The sequence below is a fragment of the Platalea leucorodia genome, assembly GCF_965183815.1.
Source record: "Platalea leucorodia genome assembly, chromosome: 2".
Classification (NCBI taxonomy): Eukaryota; Metazoa; Chordata; class Aves; order Pelecaniformes; family Threskiornithidae; genus Platalea; species Platalea leucorodia.
Window position 1 is genome coordinate 86,512,847 of NC_138824.1, and position 23,335 is coordinate 86,536,181.

The following is a 23,335-nucleotide window of genomic DNA, read 5'->3' on the forward strand; positions in this document are numbered from 1 at the left end:
AAGAACAGAGAAATTATTCAAATGAGTGCAGCTCCAAGGGTCTGTCTGGCAACAGTCTTCAAGAACGTGGTCTGCGAGTTACAGAAGCCATGCAGAAAGATCCCTCATCAGCTGCCCAGGCACCTGGTGAGCTCTGGGCCACCTTGCAGCCTCTGAGAAGGACAGCAGATGCGGGGGGAGAGAGGAGAGCCTTTTGTTTCTCTTACAATGAAGGTGCAGATTGCAGCTGGCTATGTCAGCCAAATGGTATTGACAGCTGTGTTTTGTAGTGGTGGGCCACAGGGAAAAGGGAGAACCCGCAACTGAAACTCCATTGACATGACTTGTGTGATCAGGGCTCTCATCTTTAAAACGATAATTTATTGTTGCTGCTCTTCAAAGGATAATTCAGTGGAAGATCGTCACTGAGATGTAAAATTATGCCCTTTCCTGGGCAGGAGCCATTATTTTATTGATCACTTTTTTCCTTCCTGAAATGCCCTTTGTGCTTGGGTTAAACTGGAGGTTTGAAAAAGAGACTTACACAGAAGCCTGTTTTCTGAAAGTTTGCAAATCGCCTGTAAAATAGCCTGTATTGTAGGAAGTTATTTTTCTGCTTTGCAATACTATTTTTAAAGCATGGATGATAAGCCAAAAAAGCTTGTTTTTCCTCTACTAAGATTTTTATGTAACATTATTAACCTCTTTAGGTCATGGAGCACAAATCCCAAGGTCACTGTGCAATCATTTTTTGCTTACTGAACTTGCCTGCTGCTTGGCTTTATCTCTCTCTAAGGAAGTCGTATTCGCAACATTTGTTTTCTTTGCATCTCTCTGAGTCTGAAGACTGAGGCAAGAGGACCACAGGAAAATATAAGGATAGTGCCTAGATATAGGTGTCTCTCTCAGGCAGTGTTAGGTACCTTTGTTTATCCTCCAGAGTTTGTTCTGCTGCTTCAGAGAGCTACAGCAAACCTCCCTAGATAACACAGTGTAATTTAGGCCAATAGCCCTTAGGAAATCAAGAGCCATCTGTACAAGCCCCGATTTAACAAAGTGTAGGTACTTTAAATGAGGTAGGTGTCCACGGGTTATCCCACTGAAGCCATTCGCTTCTCATCTGGAACTTTCTGGCTGTATCCAGCCCTCCAGTCAATTAGCTGAGCCCCTGCCATCTTTCCCAGTTCTCTGTGGTCTCTCTCTCTTCACATTTAGGTGATTTCACTATGAACATGACAGCCATACTGCTCAGACCAGAGGTCCAATGTCTGGCTCGGACAATGGCCAAACAGTAGCAGATGTTTAGAGATGAACATAAGGACAGGGCAAGCATAAAGGGATACATTCCTGCTATCCTCTCCTGGCCTCTGACAATCTGCAGCTCAGTTGCTTCCTGAGCCAGAAGTGGTGTCTTTGTATTTATTCATATTTTTCAGCTGTGAGTTTGTCTAATGACTTTTTGAACCCACAATTTTTATCATCCACAGATTCCCATGGCAATGAGTTCCACTGCCTCACTGTGCTCTGTGTGAGAAAGCATCTCCTTTCGTTTGTCTGGAAAATGTCACTTTCTCCCCCTATGTTCTCATAGTGGGGAAACGAGAGAATCATCATTGCGTGTTCTTTTCTCATGCCCACTCTTGCTTACGTATAACCCTGGCACAGCAATACATCCAGGGAGTACGGAGCCTCCTGCATTTGTTCAAATAGGCTGTCCAGGGCGTGCACTAGATACAGTTCTGAAAAATAACTTTTCATTAAGATCTGAGGCATACTCAGACAAAAAGCCAGACACCACAGCTTTAGGAGCTGAAATTAATCTTGCTTAATGCCATGCTAATTTTGGACAAAGATGACGAAGCACCCAATCTTGAGAGTGGGCACTGCAAAAAGAAAAAATGCTTTTTGTGCCTTGTGGGGTCTGTGGACCCATCCTAAGTAAAATAATGCAAAAATACGACAGAGAAACTAGCCCTGAGTCTCAACACCTCCCATATCTGAAGTGGGCTTTTTCTGGAATGAAGGCCAGCACAAGGCTGACAGAACAACACTTCATGAAAGAGGGGGATGGAGTTTCAAAACTGAAGATCCCAAGATACCTTTTACTGGTTCTTTTAAGATTACTTTATATCTTTGTTTCAAGGATCTCAGAGAACTTCACAAAGCGTAAGACTGCTTCAGAGCACTAACAGGAGCTGTCAGACTCGCTTCAGAAGAACTAGGAAAAGAGGGAGAAATTTCCAAAGGCTCTAATTGCATTTAAGCACTTCATTCCTGTTCAAAAGCCAATGGGGGTGACTGCTGGCTTCCAAATTTACTGGTTTTACTAGAAAGTTTTATTCAGATCTTCTTGAAACAACCTTGTCATTTCTAAACTGGAAAGCATACTTCTGCTTAGTGCTAATTGAACCTTGGCCATGCTTTTCCTTTGTGGAAGTGTACTTTCTGAAATTAGGGTAGTCTCTGTCTGGACTAGTACTTGGATGCAAAAATTTATGGTCCTGCCGGTATCGTAGCAGTTGCATTGCAGGGAGCAATGAACAAGTCTCCTGATAATGTTGCAACATGGGTTGGAGTTCAGAAGAGGCAGAGTCACATTTTAACTCTTTTCCTACATGTCTACAGTTCCCTTGGGCATTGGGAGCTTACCTTCATGGGGTAACTCAGCTTTATGCTACCGTGTGCGTGGACATGCAAAGAGAAGGGGACAGCTCCATAGGAAGGAGGAAATGAAGTAGATGCGGCGCAGCTCAGAAATGATGTAGGGGATTTGAAAAGTTTGTTCTGCTTACCTAGTTTGGAATTTGGTCAGGATATTGAGGCTGCAACTCCCACACCATCCCTGAGATAGCTGTTTGGAAAATGCCAATGTTTAGGGTAACTGGAAGATACAGAGAATGGAAGGTACTTTCCTTCTAGTGCAGAAGTGTTCCATGCTTTCCTCTGAATTATTATTATTATTTATTATTATTATTATTATTATTATTTTATTATTATTATTATTTCCTCTGACTTATTTTTAGTCTTCACTTTCCATCAGATCAACAACACTTTTTTTTTTTTTTGAGTCAAATGTTGATTTCTCATCACAAACTTTAATTTTTGAACTCAAAGAATAATCTCTCACACATCCTGAATTTAATTTAACCTTCTCAGGAGACCTGGGATTTCCTGTTCAGTAACCACAGGAGATGTTCTTCTCCATTGGCCAGAGTTGAAACTAATAGCCATGGCATGTTTGCTTATCTCTTATCTCTGGGGTTAGGTCGCTGCTGTCGGCTTGTTATCTGACTGCTGCTACTGCTCACTCAGTTGTGCAAGGATGTCAGTTCCATTAATAATCTGAGCACCATGCAAACAGATAGTGAAAAACAGGTGAAGGGAGAGGAAATTGTATTTGACTGTGATCTTGCAGCTGTCATTTTTCAGACTCCTCCATGACTCCATAAGGCCAGAATGGGTGTGTGACATCAAAACACTTGTGACAAATCTCATGCTTGAAATAGAAGGAGGGAGACTGATGGACACACCTGCAGACACTCAGGGACTGGGGTGAATCTGAAGCTTTTGTAGCAGAAATGCAACATGAAAGCATTGGTATGCTAGAAGACAGATTAATTCTTCCAAAGGGCAGGAAGTCCTCCGCCATCCCTGGAAGTCTTGGACGGTTTCAGCTTTAGCTTTCATTATCTTACCAAGTAAAACTACCTTCTGTAGAGGAACAGTTACAAAGACATTATAGTCCTTCATCTCAACAATAACAGATATTGAGGTATGGGAGACCCATTCTCTGTATGGAGGAGGAGTCTACAAGGGCATGCTCAGGTATCTACTTGGTATTCCCTCTTTATTTCCAACGAGTGTGCATTTCCTGGCTGTGGGTTTCTCCATGTCCTGTATATGCCTCCCTGAGCCACTGAGAGGAAGGAAGGAAGGATGTCACCTAACCCCTTCCACGCGAGCAGGAAGCGCGGCAAGGCAGGGCCGTGGGCTGGGGCTCCGGCATAGACCCTCAGCCTCGGGCACCGAGCTGTCCAGGACCAGGAGCCATAGCAGCGCTTTAACTTGCTCAGGTATTGTACTAGTCATAGAGGTCTGAAGCCAAGTTGTGAAATGTTTAAATAGCTTCAGGTACTGGTATTGCTAGAGTTTACTTTTAGAGGAGCTTTACCACAAGGAGGTCATCAGACTCAGGAATTTGCTCTTTTGGTGGTGTTTCAGAAGCCAGGATGCTTTGCCTAAGAATAAAGGCTTCCTCAGCTGCCCTCCTTCGTGAGGGAGCTGTGAGGTGTCTTGTGCTCAGTTTTCTGGGTAGGTGGTAAGTTCCATCAATGTGAAAGTAAATACATATATATAATTTATTTAAAAATAAAAATATGTAAAGATTTGGAATAGAGAGGGATTTGGTCTTCAGTAGAAAGTAGAGCATTTCCTGCATACTTTTTTTTCTATATTCTGCAGCCTACGTTTTTGTCTATGTATGCATCTGCTTTCCCTCCCTGTATTATAAGGCATAGACAACTGATAGTGACATGCTTACTGATACACTGCTGGTCAGGGTCCCTGTTCAAGCAAAAGGAATTTCCCCCCGGAGGGAAAACCTGCAAGTCTGGAGCTCAGTAATGCTTGTGTTTAGATCCTCAGTCCCTATTTCAGTTTTAGAGTAGTGTAAGGAGTTTTTGCCATGTCTGGTCTCAGCTGTATCTAGACTGGGTCTGATGCTCACTTGTGGCTAGAAAGGAAAAGAGAATTTTTCACATTCTATTCATTAAAAAAAAAAAAAAAAAGACAAGTTGCTCTGCAACCTTTGCTTAAGCAAAGATAACCTTGAAAATGTTAAATGAATATAAACTGATGCAAGCAGAGGCTAAGGTCAGAAGTCGTCCCTCTCTGGAACAGGTTATTCAGAGTTTTGCAAAAAACTGCCAAAAGAAACACTGTGGTAACTCAGCTGTGGTGGGGAGAGAGCTTCCTTGCCCTTTCCTGGACCCCGGGGCTGCCCCTCTCACAGTGTTACAGTATTTGGTGCTGGAGATCTCTTCAGCACACCGGGCTTTTTGGGTCCTTGGGGACTTTTATTTTGTCAGCGCAGTGGTTTTTGTTAAACCTGCTGTTTTCCCAGAGCTAAACCAAAAACAGCAGAAAAGATTTTGCAGCAAGGTGGGTGTGCTTCTAGCAAGAGGTGGCGTGACAGTGGGAGTATGCGTCGACTGATGAGGAGCTCTGGCGGTGAGCAGTGAAATGAGTCCAGGAAGGAGTTTCTACAAAAACTGTAACATAATAATTTCTGCAGCTCACTAACATGCCAAAGGCCGGTCAAAGGTGGATTTTTCTTTGCGTCATTGCAAATCCTTAGGATTCTGGTGCAAAATTTGTTGGGTAAGGATATCTAATGTAATTGCAAAAGACAGATAAAGAGAATTTTGAGTTGTGGTGGTTTTGGGGTTTTTTGTTTTGTTTTTTGTTTTAAGAGACAATGGTATTGGAAAACATAGACTGTTGCCTGAAAATAAAGGCATGAGGAAGTACAGTCTTCTAAAGTACTAAGGATGCGTCTAAGCTTAACTCAGGTGCATGAGCTGTCAGAGCCGTATCAAAGGCAGCTTAGCAGTATATGCTATGGGGCATATGTATACCGGCGTGATACTAATGATGGTCTGTGCCTTTAGACAACAACACTTGCTTCTGGATTGTTTGAAGTGCAGCTGGAGGAGCTCCTAGCTGTCCACACGCACGCTGGTGTAGTCATGCCCTAAGTGATCCACAGGGGCGTAGAGGGGAATCCAGTGCAGAAATCCCCGTGCTGGAGTGGACCTGTCACTGCTGATGTGGTGACGTGATGCCATAGCTGGACCTAGCACAGGCTGAGTGAGTTTGCATATGTGTGCACCGCCCGTTCTTCTGGTCCGCAGGCATAGTCTCAGCTCCACTGAGAACCCAGAGGGCCTTAAAACTGACTGAGGAGCTTTAGACAGTGATGGTTAGATGTTAAACATACCTTTTGCCAGGTACTCAGTTGTGCCGGTCTGCTGTAGAAGTGCATTTATGTATCGTGTAATCAGAGAGGAAGATATTTGCTGTGTGCCATGAAGAAATGTATTTAATTTACAGAGCTGTGGTCCTGCTCATGAAAGACAGCATTTATGTCTGTTATATATAATATTCTATGTATAAAATAATGGAATCATGATAACCGTCATAGAGAGATTACAAATGGAAAATTGAATTAAAATAAACTGGACAAAGGACTTATTTTTCTCAGCAATATTAAAGTGTTGCTGGCAGCAGAATGTGTTTGGAACCAAGCTGGTAGGAGAAAATATGAGTAGGTCTGTTATTTATACTGCTGCATTGAACTAAGGAGTTATGCTTGTGAGAATACCACAGTAAATTTGTATTTTTGTATAAGTAAGGCTGTTTCAGATTTTCTGTGATTTAGTTCAGTTGTATTGCTAAAAAAAAAAATAAATTAATGCAGGATTAGTTTAAACTGAAAAATTAATTGCAGTGAAATTACCATCGCAGTGCTTGAACCGATGATTGAATCTTTGTCTTCCAGAGAGCCAGAAGCAAAAGGGATTTAGGACAGGAAAGAGTGGCACTAACATACGTTGTTGCTTTTTCCGACTCTCTCCTGTGCATGGCAGTCCTACTAAACCTTTAGGTGCTTGCAACTTTATGGTTAGTAATAACAATATTATCTTGATAGCTAGTGGATATTAAGACTGAATATATAATCTCAACTAACAGTTTGCTTAGAAAATTTTTTGTCTGTTTTCCCCTCCTTTTCCTAGGAAGGTAACGTATGGTATGGTCCCTTTATAAGTGTACTAAGAAATATTTTCTTGTCAGGACGTTTTCCTTGAGTAAAGCTTTGGTTTCAAAAGATGATGCAGAGGAAGGGGTAAACTAATGCAACATGTAGTCCCTTTGCTGTTCCTTTTCCACTTTCCCACATTATGTGTTCCTAGCACTTGTTATGTGCTAGTTCCAGCACTCGCTGGATCTCTCTGTATAGTGAGTGATTCAGCTCACTGATCTGGCAGAAAATTAGCTGGTGAAAAACTTGGATAGATTTCTGCTATGTTAGTGAGCTAAGCGATTTCCCGGAAAGATGTGGCAAGGAGCTGAGGCAGCTCATGGAGGCTGTGGGTGCAGGCACCATGGGCAGAAGTATGGACAGAGATGGGAGGAGCAAGGGAGAAGAGCCAGGACTAGGACTCTTTTTTTTTTTTTTTTTTTTTAATTTGTCAGCACAAAGCTGTTAAATGGACTCAGCTACTTTTGAAACCACAGTGTGTATTTAACTGAAAACAATTTTATGTGTACTTCATGGGTGTGATTATTCACGTAACTCAATTTTTTTTTTTTTTTAACTCCTGGGTTCAAGCTATTACAAGAATGGATCAATAGCTGTATTTTCCATCTTCAGAATTGATTAATGTAGAACATTCAAAACAATTATTGAAATATGGAGGGGAGGGTTATGGTGCAGTGTGAGGTGGTAGTATGTGAAGTATTATTAAATGAAACACTAGCTCTGAAAAATCTTGAAAAGTCTATACAGTTTGTATTGTTGCGATATGCAAATATAAAAGGAAAGTTAAAGCCAAAGTTTAAAAATAAATAGCTGGATGATTAGCTATATTCTGGAATATGGATTACAACCAGTTCACTCCAGATCGAGTACTCTTAAAAATTAACATTTCAGGCCAATTGTTCGTGTTTGAGTTGCCCCACTGCACTTTTGATTGCAGTTGATGATGTGCAAATCCCTGACATTTCATGTGGCCCCTGCATAGGAAATAAAATACACCATTAAGGTGGGCCCAGTCCATCTCCCACTCAGATCAGTGTGTCACTTCCTACTGATATCTGTAGGACTGTGATGGAACTTCTTTGTGTTTTACCAAGAACCATCACTCTATTTTCCTAGTTTTTCTATACATAAAACCTAAATAGATGCAGTGATATTTATGCAGCAATTTTACCAGATGGCTCTTGAATCATCTGTTTTCAATGAAAAATGAAAAGACCAGGCACGTACATAAAGGCTGAATTAATCTTTGTAATTAAATGGAACATTACTTTGCCGTGAATGATTTTAGCTTTCAGAATGTATTTCATGCTAATTTTTCAGTGAACTGTAATTGTATTAATTTTTTTATATTTTTAGAAGCTTGAAAATGATCTTCACAAAGTTATTGTGAGTCAAGTTATATACAGAAGGTCTGTGTCAGACTCATAAAATTTTGTCAGGGGTGAGATATATGTTTTGTTTGGTTTGGTTTTTTTACAGTAAGTACAATAAGTCAGTACTTGGTGTTGCTAGTATTGCAAAATATCCAAATCATACTGTGATGGGCAAAAAAGCTTCTCAGAAGGCTCACATGCCAAGTTTGGTTGGCAAGCAAGAATTTGACTAGACTGGAAACTGGGATGCTTTGTAGTATTGAAACACATGTGTGCAGTCCCACGTTGGCAAGTTGTTAAGTCAAGAGTGAAAGGTTGTTTATTATTCTGTCTCTGTAGTAAACTGACTTGCAATGCTCTCATCATGACGGAAAGACACACGGATGATAAAATCCTGACTGTGTTGAAGTCAGTGGGGAAACTTCCTTGCATAATCAGAGGCAGAGGGAGTAGTCCCACTCCTGGTCCTCTGCCTCGGAGCCTGCTCTCTGGCTGCTGGGACAGAAAACAGTTATTGCAACTTACTCTAAAGCATGCTGCTGCTCTGCATCACCCCCTGCAAGTGCCTCTCGCTTTCAATGGCAGGACTGGTAGCCTGTGGAGATGAGTTTTCTTAATTTACCTGACAGCCTAAGGCAGGCTGAGTGCTTAACAATAGCTGGGGGAAATACCCCGTTGGCTCTTTTCTTCCTGTACACGTAGTTATTCAATATGCAAATTGGAGATAGGAATCAAATGAGCCTTTAAACCATAAAAAGTTGTGCATGTTGCGTTTATGGCGGATTCATGTGCAATTGCCACATGGTTGGTTCCTGTACATTTGTCACATTTCATTTGCTTTCCCCGTATGTGTGTGCATGCCTCCTGGAAGGCTGGTCTCTTAAACATAATTTTAATCTTATCAAGGGGAAAATACTGACTTCATTATCAAAGAGCAAGCCAGTCGTAGAAGAGTTTTCCACTTTCTTGTGCTGTATGAATAAGGAGTCTTTGAACTGCTGTTAAATATTACTCAAGTGAACAGAAAAGATAGCCACGGAAGCAAGAGACTTCTAACATGCAAATTTAGAAACCAGCTCTTAATACTGTGCTTTCTAACTTGTCTGTTGTGTAAATAAATTGTGCTGTGTGCTGGTGTCGTGGTTTAACCTGGCAGGCAGCTAAACACCACACAGCTGTTCACTCACTTGCCCCCAGTGGGATGGGAGAGGGAATTGGAAAAAAGGTAAAACTTGTGGGTTGAGATAAAGACAATTTAATAGGACAGAAAAGGAAGGGAAAATAATAATAATGATAAAATAATATACAAAACAAGTGATGTACAATGCAATTGCTCACCACCCACTGACTGATGACCAGCCAGTTCCCAAGCAGCAGCTGCGCCCCCCTGGCCAACTCCCCCTATTTTTTTTTGTTCAGCGTGGCATCATATGGTATGGCATAGCCCTTTGGCCAGTTTGGGTCAGCTGTCCTGGTTGCGTCCCCTCCCAGCTTCTTGTACACCTCCAGCCTCCTCGCTGGCAGGGTAGTATGAGAAGCTGAAAGGTCCTTGACTTAGTGTAAGCACTGCTCAGCAACAACTAAAACATCAGTGTGCTATCGACATTATTCTCATCCTAAATCCAAAACACAACACTATACCAGCCACTAGGAAAAAAATTAACTATCCCAGCTGAAATCAGGACAGCTGGGCTCAGCTGAACAAGGCTTGGACGTGATGCAAAGGCCCTGGGAGGAGTCCCAGCTGAAAGGATTCCCAAGGACTTTAGAGGACTTCCTATGTCCTCTCATGCGTTTTGCTTTGGCTATAGGAAACAGTCACCTCCACCAGGTGCCACGTGTCCTTCACTGTTGGCATCAGACAACTTATTGGTGTGCCACAGCCTTCTGGCCTGCCACCCACGCCTGCTGACTTAAAGTGCCTGCATGGGCTCTATGGGCCTGGACCTCATCCCAGGCTGGAGTCAGGATGTTGGAGGCAGCCCTTCAAAAAGAGAGATGCACTTTGTCCTTCAGATCAAGCAAGCTTATTCCTCTGTTCCTCCCAGTATGTCTTACATGGTGGAGATAAGATGGCCCTGGGCCACTAGCTCAGTAGGATCTCAGAGGAGCATGGCACACCTCTAAATTTTTGGCCACATAATACATACCATTAGGACAAATTTGAGACACATTCCTTTTCTGGGACAAGCTGTATAGCGAGACATGGATTGCACGTGACAACCTTGTACCAGTTTGCTTTCCATCAGCTCTTGCTCTAGGTGTTCTCCAAAAGGCTCCGAAAAGATGTTGTTCATTCGTGATTTTAGATGGTCCAGAAACTTTGGAATGGCATTCAAGCATGTACCTATGTTTTTTTAATAACAAATTAACTTGGTGGTGTAGTGACAATGTGTGTACTTTTCTGAATCTGTTATCCCACATGAGTGGTGGAAAATTTAAGAAGGCATTGAAATTGCAGTGGTACTAAGGTCTACACAGTGCTAGTAAGGTCTACCTTAGAGTTGAGTCCTTACAGAGTACATAGCTGTCTGTGTGTCTTGCTCAGGCTTCTAAAACATATATTGTGCCAAAGCCATCTAAGTAACAAATGCAATAAAATAACAATTTTTCCCTTACATCTATGTTTATGTATCTTACAAAATAGAGAGAGCTTTAGCCATTGATAAAACATCAAAGTACTAGGAGCAGCATTACTTTTTGAGTTTACTTTCAAAAAAACTCTTTGAGACAAACTCTGTTATTTACTAGGGTTTTATATAGGCTTTATAACAAAATATCTCAGTCGTACCTGACCATATTTTCCTCATACATGGAAATCTTAAGCTCACGACACAAAGACAAAAAGCAAGAGTATGTGTGACCTGACAAGTGAGGCCAGCTCTTTTGAGGTAGTCTGGTTGGGAGAACTCTTCCCACCTTCCTTTTCTAATGCAGCAGGGCCATGACAAGACAAAAGGATTTAAGTGTCACAAAAATATAAAATAAATGTTAAATATTAATTATATCATTATCTATGATATTATAAGATTATATATGATATTTAGGTCAATTTATGTCAGACCTGCTATTAAGGAGCCTGGAGGAATCATCCTCATCCTTGGAGATGTTTGGTTAAGGAATGGGGTCTAAAAGGGTCAAAACCTGGCAGTTCCAAGCTGCTGCTCTTAGTGGGCTGCTGTGGAAGAGACCGAGATGGATGTGGCAGATACATGTTTCAATGAGGGTGGTGAAACACTGGAACAGATTGCCCAGAGAGGTGGTAGATGCCCCATCCCTGAAAACATTCAAGGTCAGGTTGGACGGGGCTCTGAGCAATCTGATCTAGTTGAAGATGTCCCTCCTCGTTGCAGGGGGGGTGGACTAGCTGACATTTAAAGGTCCCTTTCAACCCAAACTATTCTATGATTCCATATTCCACAAAGATCCCAAAATGTCATGGGGTGAAGTGGAGATAGATGTATTGTGGTCACAACCAGACAACTAGCACCATGGGTTTGAGGGCAGGGCCCATCTCTGCTTCTTTCAGCAGAGAAGTGCTGCCAGATCTAGCCTGGCTTCATAGTCCTCTGCATTTACACCCAGAGAGGTGTGAGTTTATTTGCTTTTATTTGGAAGGCAGTCTAGAAATTGAGTGTTTTTAAAGGATATAATATAGCTCAAATCCAAAACTGTTTTTTTATGTACCAAAACATGATCAATAATTTTTGATCAGCATGGTACTGGCTAAATCGTTGGTGAAATGACAGTGTGCTGACACAGTTAATCCTTACTTTTTCTTTAAAAGCCACTGTTGATTTTTTGCAAGTTGCACTATAAATTGTTTTTAAAGGGTTTACTCTTCATGATATAAGTTAGTTTTTAAACTAAATCTGTTTAATCAAAATGTGAAGGGGCTCAATTAAGTAGATTCAACACAGAGGCTACTGTAAATGATTCAGATGGGTACTCTGGAACACATGCAGAACATTCAAGATTCACTGAACTTGCTTAAGCAGCTGACTTAGTAAAAACTAAAACTGTTGAGTTTTGTATTTTGCTTTCTCAAGACAAGTTTAACAACTGGGATTGAAACATTTGAAATGGAAAATGGAAATTTTACAGTTCCTTGCAAAGTTCAGTCAGCTGGACCTGACAAAACCACCAGGAAAAAAAATACACCCTTTTGATTATATACAAACTTGCAGATGAATTGTGCTCCCACCACCTCCTGCTTTTTATCTTCCTCAGGCATTTAAAGTATCTTGAAAAGCATCTCTACCTTCTGGAAAAATGAGAAAACATTCTGTTGAGAGTTAATTTGGCTCATTTCACGTTTCCTGTTCAGCATTTGTCTTCCATTGTTTTTTTTTTTTTTTATCACTAGGGATATTTGCATGACAATGGGATCTTTCTTGCTTAAGAGTTCATCTGCTCCTGCTGCTAATTTCCTACCTGAAGTTGTAATCTTCTGTTTGTGACATCTTAATTATCTCAACCACGATTAATTGTGATGTCACAAATGGAGGATTATGACTTTGGGTTGGAAATGAGATTGAGAAATTGAAGGAGTTTGAAGAAGCAGAGAGGCCTTTCTTCTTGAAAAATAAAAGAGAAGACAAAATAATTTTGGTTAAACAGAGGCAGTCCTCCATCAGCTTCTTTCTTATAGTCATGGAACAGACGTTTCTAATTCTTGCTGTTATAGGAGGCCCTGTTGTATTGAGACACTGTGGCGGGGAAGAAGGGGGCAAGGCTTTCATTGTGGAGGAAGGGGAATGTTCCCCTGAACAGCCACCCCGTGCAGCAAGGGGGTAGAACTTGGTGGGACCCCAGAGAGGTCTGAGCTCTGCTTGCAGGGAGCAGAATGCAGGGTTGGTATGACTGCTAGTGCTTAAAGGCCAATCCATTTATTGCATTTCATATCTTGCAATATTCATTTGGGTTTAGACATTTGAGTTTGAAGAACAAATATCCAGAAGAGCTTTTTTTTGAGGAGTGGGGGGCATTCCAAAGACTTAAGGAGAAATTACTTTCAACATCCTGAAAACATACAGAGTGAAAGCTTTGTTCTACCCTAGTCCCTCGTGGCTTTAATTTATTCTATGGACTGGTCATACTTCTTGGTATGTCGCCTTATCCTTTTGTAACCTTCTGCTTTTCTTCTGGAAACACTTTGTTTCCACAGAGATTCTGGGTGGCCTGCTGGTGTTTTTGTGAGGACATTAGTAAGGCTGTGTACGTACTTACGCCATGACTTACAAAGTGGGAATACTCATCTACAGCTGCTGTCACTTCACACTAGTGTTTACACAGATTATGCATAAACACTGGGATCAAGTCATGACTGAAAGAGGGAAAAAAAACCCAAAGTTAATGAAAAGTCAAGTGTCTTATTTTAACACCTTTATTGACATTAGGGGAAGGGCAAAGACTGCAAAGTAGAGAGATGGAAGTGGAGAATGAAACAAAGGTTAGCCATGTCGTTTAGGAAAGTACAGTGTCCTTCAGAAAAGTGTGCACCCATCCTCAGGTGTAAATGGAAGTGACCCTGAGTGGAAATACACCAGTCTGCACTTGCTGGGACCCACGTTTGTCTGTATCTGTGTATCAAATCTATTTTAACAGTTGGATGTGTACCAGTTACTGCCATATAGCGAAACGGGTCATTTCCTGTCGTCTTTTGGAAAACGTTGTAAAAAGAGATATTTGACCATCTGATTAGGGAAAATCAGCTGTTAAGATTTTGCACTCAAACACATTGCTGTAAGTCTGCAGAGCTCTGCAGGCCACAACAGACCCACTGTGATAATCTGACAGCAGAACCTGGACCCTCCGCATTGTGATGCGAAGCTCATCTGTGGCACGAAGTTTACCTTGTAGGCAAGTTGGTTTGAAGTTAAATTAGGATGCCTCCAGGGAGGCATAATAATACAAATTGGAAATAGAATAGGGAAAAAAAGCCATATGCTGAAAAATGGTTATATCTGCCAACACTTTTTTTTTTTTTTCTTTTTTGCTTTTTCAAAGGCAAAAGCTGTTATGGCAAAAGTGGGTTACCCTCAGTTTATAAAGAATGACACATATATTAATGAAGACATCAAAACGGTAAGCGTCAGACTTGCAGCTTTCTTCTTTTACATATTGCAGCCATTCTTTGCTCTGTTTCACTGCTGTCAAAAATCAAAGCTCTTTTTTTGTTTGGCATGCATCTGGAGTTCTGCTTGCCTGGTTATTTTTAGATGTTGAATTAAGTATGCTAGCTCTCATGTCTAAATTGTCAATGCAGGTGTGTCTAAGTTAGATGACCATGAAGCCTGCTGGGAGTATAATGTGCCTGGGTACAAAGAACCTTCCTGCTATTAAGGGTTTTATAGGTTAAATATACACTGGCATAAATTTTGCATTTATTTATAAAAATGAAACAAAACAAAAAAACCCATTTCTCCTCAAAGTAACAGTCTTCAAAACTACTAATGCATTTTTCCTCAGAATATCACAATTTATGGTGCTCTGTATAAGCTCTTCCCATCTCTCCAGGCCATGAATTTATTTATGCTCATTGATTATGATCATGCCTAGAGGTCCTAACCAATGTACATGCCTACCATACTGTGGGGGGCACTCCTTCCTGACCGAGTATCTGTGCAGCCTAACTAAGGCAGGAAGGCAGATGATGAAGATAATATATTTTACCACTTTCCAAAGGGGTAACTGTGGCATGCATGTGATGAATTTTATTACTGAAAGTCACAGGCAAAATAGAATCACAAATTCAATCCTGAACTGGTAAAATACAAGAGTCACAGTCATCTTTGCCAGAGAACATGAAAGAGCACTAAACAGAGGCATAATTTATTGAGAAAACTTTGAAGAACCAGTTCTACAAGCCTCGTCCGTGTTCCTGGAAATAGTAGGGTGAGATGGTGCTGTGAAGGCAGTGCAATGAGATGGCGGATGTGACCAAATTACCACTCAATGTATGGAATTATTTGCCCAGATAAGTGGTAATGTCTAGTGAAAAACACTCGTTAATCATGGTTGTGAAGCCATAGTTTAAATCTGAAGTATAACTTCTTCATGAGTCATAGGATTGCTTGAAACTGGTGACAAAGGATATCAGCTGGATTTATAAAATATTAACATCCCTTTTTCTTGCATGGTTAGTTGTGTGTGTGTGCAGGGGCGGGGGGGGGGTTGCTATGAGATTTGGAGGCTTATGGAAGCACGGAGCCCTATGTCTGTAAGCATTTAATGCGAGAAACAGTAAGAAAGTAGTGGCAGAACCATCAGAGGGCACAGACTACAAAGTATTTGTCATAAAATGCAAAACGAACTGAAAAAAGGGACTTTGTTACATTTTTGAAAGTGATTTTAAAATTCACTTTTAAAAAGTAGACTTACTTCCTTATGGAAAAGAGGCTGCCTGGATAATAGCCTCAGAAACATGCAGTCTGCAATTCATCGTTGGGTACTTCTAATTTCCTCAGCTGTTCTCTGCATAGAGAAGCTTTTCTGATGTTCCAGTCCCTAGTGTAGATCCGTTCAGCCACTTTTTTTAAGTAAGCTTACAAAATATTTATTCTTCCTACCAAGTGTGAAAATTTTACTTGCTTTGATAATGGCTAAAAAATTAGGTGATTATCTTGTTTAAAATAAAAGTTCTGATTGTTTTATGTCAGCTTTTGTTTCCTTGGACATGCTTTAAAAATGTCTGTGCTTTATCTACACAGCTGAAGTTTACAGAAAGTGACTATTTTGGCAATGTGTTGCAAACTCGCAAATATGCAGCCCAGTCTGATTTCTACTGGCTTAGAAAAGAAGTTCCAAAAACAGAGTGAGTAGACAAAAGGCAAATTTATGTAACCTTCTAGCAGTATTTTAATTTATATTATTTATTTTATACAATTTGTGTTTTAATAGAATTATATACAAAGCAACATATTATGATACAAAAAGCCTATGGGCAAACCCCCCAGTTATTCAGAAACTCCTGTGGATATTTTTTTTGGTAAGTTCTAGGTATCCCTGTTCTGATGCACAGTAGTCATGCGTGCAGCTTAAACTTAATTTAATGAAAAAAGGGGTAATTTTATCTCAATTAAAAATGGATTATGTCTCTTGGTCACAGTTAGAATTTGGAATGGTACAGCAAGGATTTATGAAATAAATTTTCTATGAATGGAACCATCAGTAAGAGATAATGTTAATATTAGTAATAGCAATCAACATTGTTAGTTACCTGCTGTTGATAGCAATGATATGGAATAAAACATAATTTAATTTACATATGTTATTTATATTTATTTGTAAACATGAGAGTGCAGATTGTGTCACATACTGTCATAAAACACATGACAGAATCAGTCTCTTTTCTTGCTGGTGGGTAATCAAATCCTTAAAATGCAAATTAAAACCTGAACAGAACTTAATTAGTCTAATCATGCCACGTAAAAATGACTCCTTCTACACAGAGACTTTGAAATCGGTGCTGCTGCTTAGCTCCTGTGGTGGTATTTCCCTAGGGCTGCAGAAATTCCTACTCAAACTGAACCATACCTTGTTCCAGGGCTGTCTGTCTGTTGTCCATGAGGCAGGTAGAGGATGTCAGCAGGACAGGCACAGGCTATTCCTGGTTAGAGTGTTGTAATTCGGTCCCATATTTTTGAGGAGTTGTTTATAGCTTAATTTTAACTGTGAATTTTACCTTCTCGTCACACCTTTCTCTGACATTGCAATGATTAATCCCAGGGGATGATTTTATGGGTTTTCCTGCAGACCTGGATGCCAGGGCTAGATCATGACAGTATATTCTCTTCAGACCAAGTTTCCATGAGAGCAGTGAAGTAACACTTGCCTCTCTATAGCAATGGTAATCAGCAGCCGCCTCCTCATGAACAGCATTTGGGCAGCACTAATGCAGACCATGCAGATTCTGGGCATGATGGGAAATCTCCCCTGTAAGGAAATTAATTGGCAAATAGTCCCTGACTGTACACCCCAAGGGCTGTAATCTGAAAACTGTCACGTGGATATCCTTAAAAAATGAAGGTTTTACCTGATTGCCCACTTCAAGATTGAACACTTTCTCATGCTTGTCTTTATCATCTTATTTCCAGGACTACTTAACAGCAGCCCCCTCATCACCTTTGTCTTGCTTTTCTTGTCATACCACTGGGCACGTTCTGGACTGGGGGATCCCAGTTTGATTTCCAGTCTCTTTCCTTTGTCAGCACAGCTATATGCTCTGCCTTCTGTGGGGCTGGGGGTAACCCCCACCTGAGCCCTCAGTCGTAATTATTCCTGCTGTGAGATTTTTCTGCCTTTGTACCTGCTCGGCGATAGAAAAGGGATCCGAAAGTGGTGTCACACTGTCCACTTTTGCTGTGTCTGCTGAAGGGTACCAAGACACAGAGAGTCATTGGCACCTCCACTAATTTTTTTTAAATTTATTATAATAAATCAGTAACTCCCACCCACCAGTCTGACACATGTCAAATCTGGCCTTAAAAATATCAGCACTTGCCACATTTTTAACTATTGGACTCTAGTGCTTTCTGATGCTTTTACTTCTCTTTTTTCTTTCTTTTCTTTTTCTGTTTTTGCTTTTTTAAGCTTTTATATTTCATAGAACTTGGTCTACACTGAAGCTTGGCATAGTGTTAATAGAGAATTACTCTTGGGGTTTTGTTTCTGTTTGCTTCATTTCTTCTTTTTCCTAGTTCAGTAGTTTTTAGCATAATATTTATGTTTAGAGATAGATATTATAAGATGGTCCGAGTTGTGGACTGATAAATGAGAAAATGAATGGTTAAGGAAGTAAGTTACCACCTAGTAAAGTAATACTAACCCCAAAAGGTAAAACACTGTATTCATTTAGAAGACAGTCCAGATTTCTCAGCAATATTATTTCAAACTGGACTCACTTTCCTCAGTATAGTCAACTGAATGGAAAATCAAAATGATGGTACACTCAAAGCACCAGGGAAACACCATCAGGGGACAGACAGAGAAGCTGGGATGTACAAGACAAAGGAGTTTGATAAAGCAAGGGGGAATGTGGATATCAAAGTAGAAACAGTTTCATAATCTAAAAATAGGAAAAAAATCCCCCAAAGCAGGAGTAATTATCAAAATTCTTTGTTCTCTGTTCTGCTCCATTCCTCCCTAGCAGTTATCTGCTTTACAGGGAAAAGGAGCATGGAGGAAGTCAGGCGAGGCACTGCTCAGGGCATGGATGGGGGGACATACCCGGCCCAACTGGTGCCAAGAAGCTGTCACAAGGCATCAGGGCGCCGGAGCTGCCTGCTCTGCTGGTCCTGGTGCCAGGCTCGCCTGTGGCCACCGCAGCTGCAGGAGGTGCAACTTGCTGTCCTCAATACCTGCTTTGGATGCCAGCTGTGATCCTAACAGCTGGCTGGGGCGTCGGCTGTCATCTTCACAGCTGGCTCTATCAAGCAAGAGAAAAAGTGCTCAGGTATCAGGAGAGAGACATACAAAAGGGATTTGTGGCAAGATCTGAGGAATATGATGCACGAAATAGTGCAGGTTGGATCGAGAGGGCTGAATGGAGGAGGCGAGGCTGGAAGAGGGGAGTGTGGGAGGAAGGGGACCGGGCGTGAAGACAATTATAATAATCCAGGTGAGACATGACTACAGCAGAGGGAGGTGAAAGGCAGGGCGTGGGGAAGTGATGGCCATGTGGAAGGGAAAGATAAAGGAGAAACAGGGTTTTAGTGGTGTTTGCTTATCCATCCATGGAGCCATATGCATTCACACATACATATGTACATACACATGTGTGTGTATATGTGTATGTATGTATAAACACACACCCACACCTTTTAAACAGTGATCAACTCTATTCTGCTTAACACTGATATCATACTTGCAAATAGCAGGGGATCAGAGGACTTCTTGGGCATACCACTTCATTATTATTAATCTTTATCCTTTGAAGCCAGGATATCTCCTCTAAGATTTTTAGACCTGGCTAAATCTTTCTTCACTTTTCTCTCAACTTTCAGTGCTGGAGGTGTAGGCATTTAGCAGCCCTATAAGAGGACACAGAGGAAGTGTACTATGAGAATATTCCTGGGTCTCTTCCAGGACCTATTCCAGTTTCTTGACCGCACACTGTTGTTTGTAAGCCCTGGCTCTTGGTGTGCCGCAGGGGAGGACAGCTCTGAGAGGTGCTGGGTTGGATGCCATTGAGGACAGTGCAAAAGCTCCTTCTGCAAAAAAGGTGAAAGCAGCCATGAAAGACACTGGACAGGCTGTTGTCTGTTGGAGAGGTGCTGCTGGAGAGCTCAGAAATCCTGTGGGTGGACCTGCCCTGGAGAGGAGAGGCTGGAAAGGAGCCTCCTGGAGCCTTTTCCTGGTCTTTGAACCTCATTTTAAGCAGTGATGTGGCACTGGAGGCTGCACCCAGCCTTACTGTCCCAGTTTCTTGCCCAGCCCCAGGGAAGACAGATGGCAGCCTGGCCTGGGAGGCTAATCCTCTGTTTCTACATGGGAAAATGTATAAAACAGGCTAAAAATGAGAAGAGGAAATACACTTGTGAAAGTCACCTTGAACATTGCCTCCCCTTTAGAAGTTTTTCTTTATAGTCCTTTCTTGGGAAGAGATTTTCCAGATTCCAGTTTCATTAGCAACTTTGTACGGCCTTTCACTTCTAACCAGCTTAAGTGCGTTGTACATTCACAAATACATTTTCTTTACTTATATGATTTTTTTTTTTAAAAAAAAATCTTACTTGAGAGGTTGAACACAAAATTCTGCTCCACCTGAGTGATTTCTTCTGACTCAAAAAGTTGAGACAACAAATTGCAAATTCGGTTTGTGCTTTACAGAGAATTAAATAAATTAATAAGCTTTTCCCTGTATTGTAAACATTCTCAGTCACCCCTCTTTATGACTGGCAATGTAGCACACTATACTCTCAACTCAGAAAGGAGGATATCATGGAAAAAATTGTAGCCTAAAGAAACATGAACCTAAGAGAGTATTTGCCCCACTTGCTATCTCAGTGCAGGTTTCAGATTTTATTTCTACAAGAGAAATCTCAAACTTACAAGTGTCAAGTCTGAAGCATTAGGTTTTGACTGCTGCACTAGTTGATAGGTAATGTTACAGGACATCATATAAAGCTGTCCCTTTTTCACATGTTAATAGCAAATGGAAACAGTATAAACAATTCTAGATTTTTTTAATTTAGTTTGTAATTAATAAGAGCTTAGAGTTTGTTATGCCTGTCTTTTTTTTCTGTTTTTCTGCTAATAGATCAAATGCACTGAAATTGTAAGCAGACCTAGAGCAAAGGCCCAGGCAATCTGACTTCAAACAGGAATGAGAGCTATTTCTGAATTTGCTTCACCTTAAAATTTAACAGTGATAGCTATTTATTACAGACCTTCATATAGTAATTTGATGTGTTATTAGTTAAGGTCTGTCACTGAAGGTTCAGTCATTTCAAGGAGCTCACTGAAAGAGGATGACAGATGAGAGGTGAAGTTGTTCTGCTAGTCTGAATGCAAGCAATCTTGTTTATTTCTGCTCTTTTGTGGAAAATGCTTCCTAAATCTTTTTGAGAGTGGCTCAGAATGGTACAACAAAATGCTGGAGTGTAAATATACTCCTTGCTGAGTGTCTAAATGTCAAATATGAAATTCAGCAGTATACTCTGCTTGTCACTAGAGAACTCTTGTTCTTCCTGACTCCTTGGTACAGCTGCTAAGTCTTATCTTCTTAGCTACTTAAAAACATAACAAACATCATATGGGGTCATTCTTGAGGCATCATTATGAAAGGGCGACTTGGAAAGAACTTAGTTCAGTTTTACAGTGAGAAAATCAAGGCTGCTATCAGTCTTTGGCTCATACTAAGCTCAGGAAACAGGGTGGGCTCTGTTATTGCAGTGGTAGATCACGAAGAAAGAAGGAGTCTCAGGATGGGGATGTTGTGATGAGTCTTAACAGCTAGTCTATGAGCTACGAGTCTACGAGTTCATAGGTATGAAAGCATGGCCAACAGTGGTGTGATGTCCTCCCTTGGTAGCTGCGGACCAAATGGCAACAGCATTTGCGGTTGCTCTTGGGCAGAGTGAGGTGCTCCTGTGGTGACAACTACGTGCATCACTGGTTAGCTCCTCACCCAATAAAAACGGGTACAAACTTGTACCGGTAGAGAGGTGTCGCTTGTCAGTGAAGAGCTCTTTAACCACTGCTTGTGGTGGTTCCTGTTTTGAACTAGCTGCAGTGAGCCCCTGGGGCTGCAACAGCAAAGAGGATGGGGAGAAGAGGAAAACACATTAGTGTGTTTTGAAGTATTTGTTGTCTGTCTCAGGCCCTTGATCCTGTGGCTGGAAATGAGAGGCCCTGTAAGACACTCACTCTAAGAAAGATTTGCAAAAAGGGAGGATTTGTTGTCCTGGAAGCCTTTTTCATGCTTGAAAGTTGCTGTTCGAGAGAACAGAAAGGCTGTTGTAAGTAAAACGAGCCAACAGGGTGATGTGGAAGTCACAATGCTATGTGTCTTTGTTCAAACTTACAGTAAAATCTAAATTCAAGTGTTGAGTGTTTCAGATGGGTCCCTTTCAGATGGGTTTTCTCCTTGTCAAAAAAGGGACAGAGTCCTCCAGAGCTACTGCTAAGCCTGGAGAGCAGGTCCCACGGTACAAGCGGCTGGCTTGCATCCTTCAAAACAGTTCAGTTGATTGCTGCTGTAAACAGACATGAAATTGAGATGTAGTTAATTAAGCCCCTAATTTTTTCTTTATCCCCTCACCATAAGCATTCTTTCTTCAATTTTCAATTATCTTACTACATTACCTCTAACATTTAATCTCTTCATTATAGAGAAAATAGAAAACACACCAGGAAAAAACCTCCCCCTGCTCCTCCCCTTCAGAATCTCCTACTAAACAAAATAGAGAGAGTTACCTGAGGCAATTAAAGCCTATAATGCGATGGTTAAGATATTTACATGACATCACCCTTTGCTTTCATTGGTTAGTTTTTGTAGTTGCTGCATTGTAAAATAAGCTGCTCAGCCTTGAAGGTGAGAGAAACAGATAAATTTGTTGATAAAGGACAGAATGCTGCCATTCTAAAACTCTCGCCTGTGTTGCATGGTTTACGTGAGGACATCAGTTGCCAGAAAAACAGTCGGGATCTGTAGATAACTCATTCATTTGATGGTGCTATTTTAAAGCACAGATTGTGTACGTGAATGTCACTGACATCACACATTTTCCATGTTCTGATAGATCTTCCTTTGCCTTACCTTGTTTTGCAGCTCCCTTGTATTCTCTTTGAAAGAAATTTTCGAAAGCAATTTCATCGCATTCACTTGGCTTTATAAAACTTCTGAGTAATGCATTGCTAAAGAAAGACATCAGGATGTTCCTGTTTGGACATTTACTAGAGTTGCTTCTAATTTATTATGAATTAACCATTAATTCTTATCATCATTATTACTTTGCTTTTATCTCAGTTCTTCCTTATAAAATCATAAAGTGAAATCTTGGACTCACTGAACTCAGAGTTTCATTTGAGAGGATCTGGATCTGCTGAAGCCAGTTGAGATTTTCCACTCATATGGGTGAAACCACTGCCAATATACATGAGCTTAGGCTAAGGAAATTCATAAATCCTATTTGCTATTCAAATCTAGGTTTCCCTCCAGTGTGTACGAGAGATCTAACTATGAGAAGAAATGCTGATATTCCTTTTTAGATTTGTTTTGCCTTGCAAGAGGTCCATTTGTTTATGAGCACACTGATAGCCATGTTCATTGTGTAGGGTACAGAATGTGAAGCTGTTTATTTTCAATTTAAGTTCCCGGAAAGCTCCTGCCCATGTTGCTGGCATCATCCTAATTGTTCAAGTAGTTGTTCAGCAAAGGGTCTAAAGCCACTTCACTCGTTTCAAAATGCTCTCCTCTAATTTCAAGGGGGAGTTTCTCCACACATGGTTGAAAGACACCTAAGAGAGTTTTCACGGCTGCTATCAGTGCTGCAGCCTCTGTTGGGTGAACTTCAGTTCATCAGCACAGCAGACCTAACAAGCACAATGGTCACTTAGAAATAAAAGAGATTAGGTAACGGGAAGCTTAACAATCGCTCCTGTTGAACATTCATTGACTGTCTGCACTTAAAATAAAACCATTAAACAATAGATTTCA

The 23,335-nt window shown here is 40.9% G+C and overlaps 1 protein-coding gene across 1 annotated transcript in view; it reads left to right on the top strand.

Moving 5' to 3' along the window:
* Positions 1-23,335, top strand: part of PHEX (phosphate regulating endopeptidase X-linked) — a gene marked incomplete at both ends in the record, with an annotated part of 109,780 nt that overhangs the window by 57,768 nt on the left and 28,677 nt on the right. The window contains 2 exons of the mRNA XM_082337844.1: positions 14,182-14,259; positions 15,885-15,988. Coding sequence (XP_082193970.1) covers positions 14,182-14,259; positions 15,885-15,988 — 182 coding nt within the window. The remainder of the gene's footprint in view (positions 1-14,181; positions 14,260-15,884; positions 15,989-23,335) is intronic.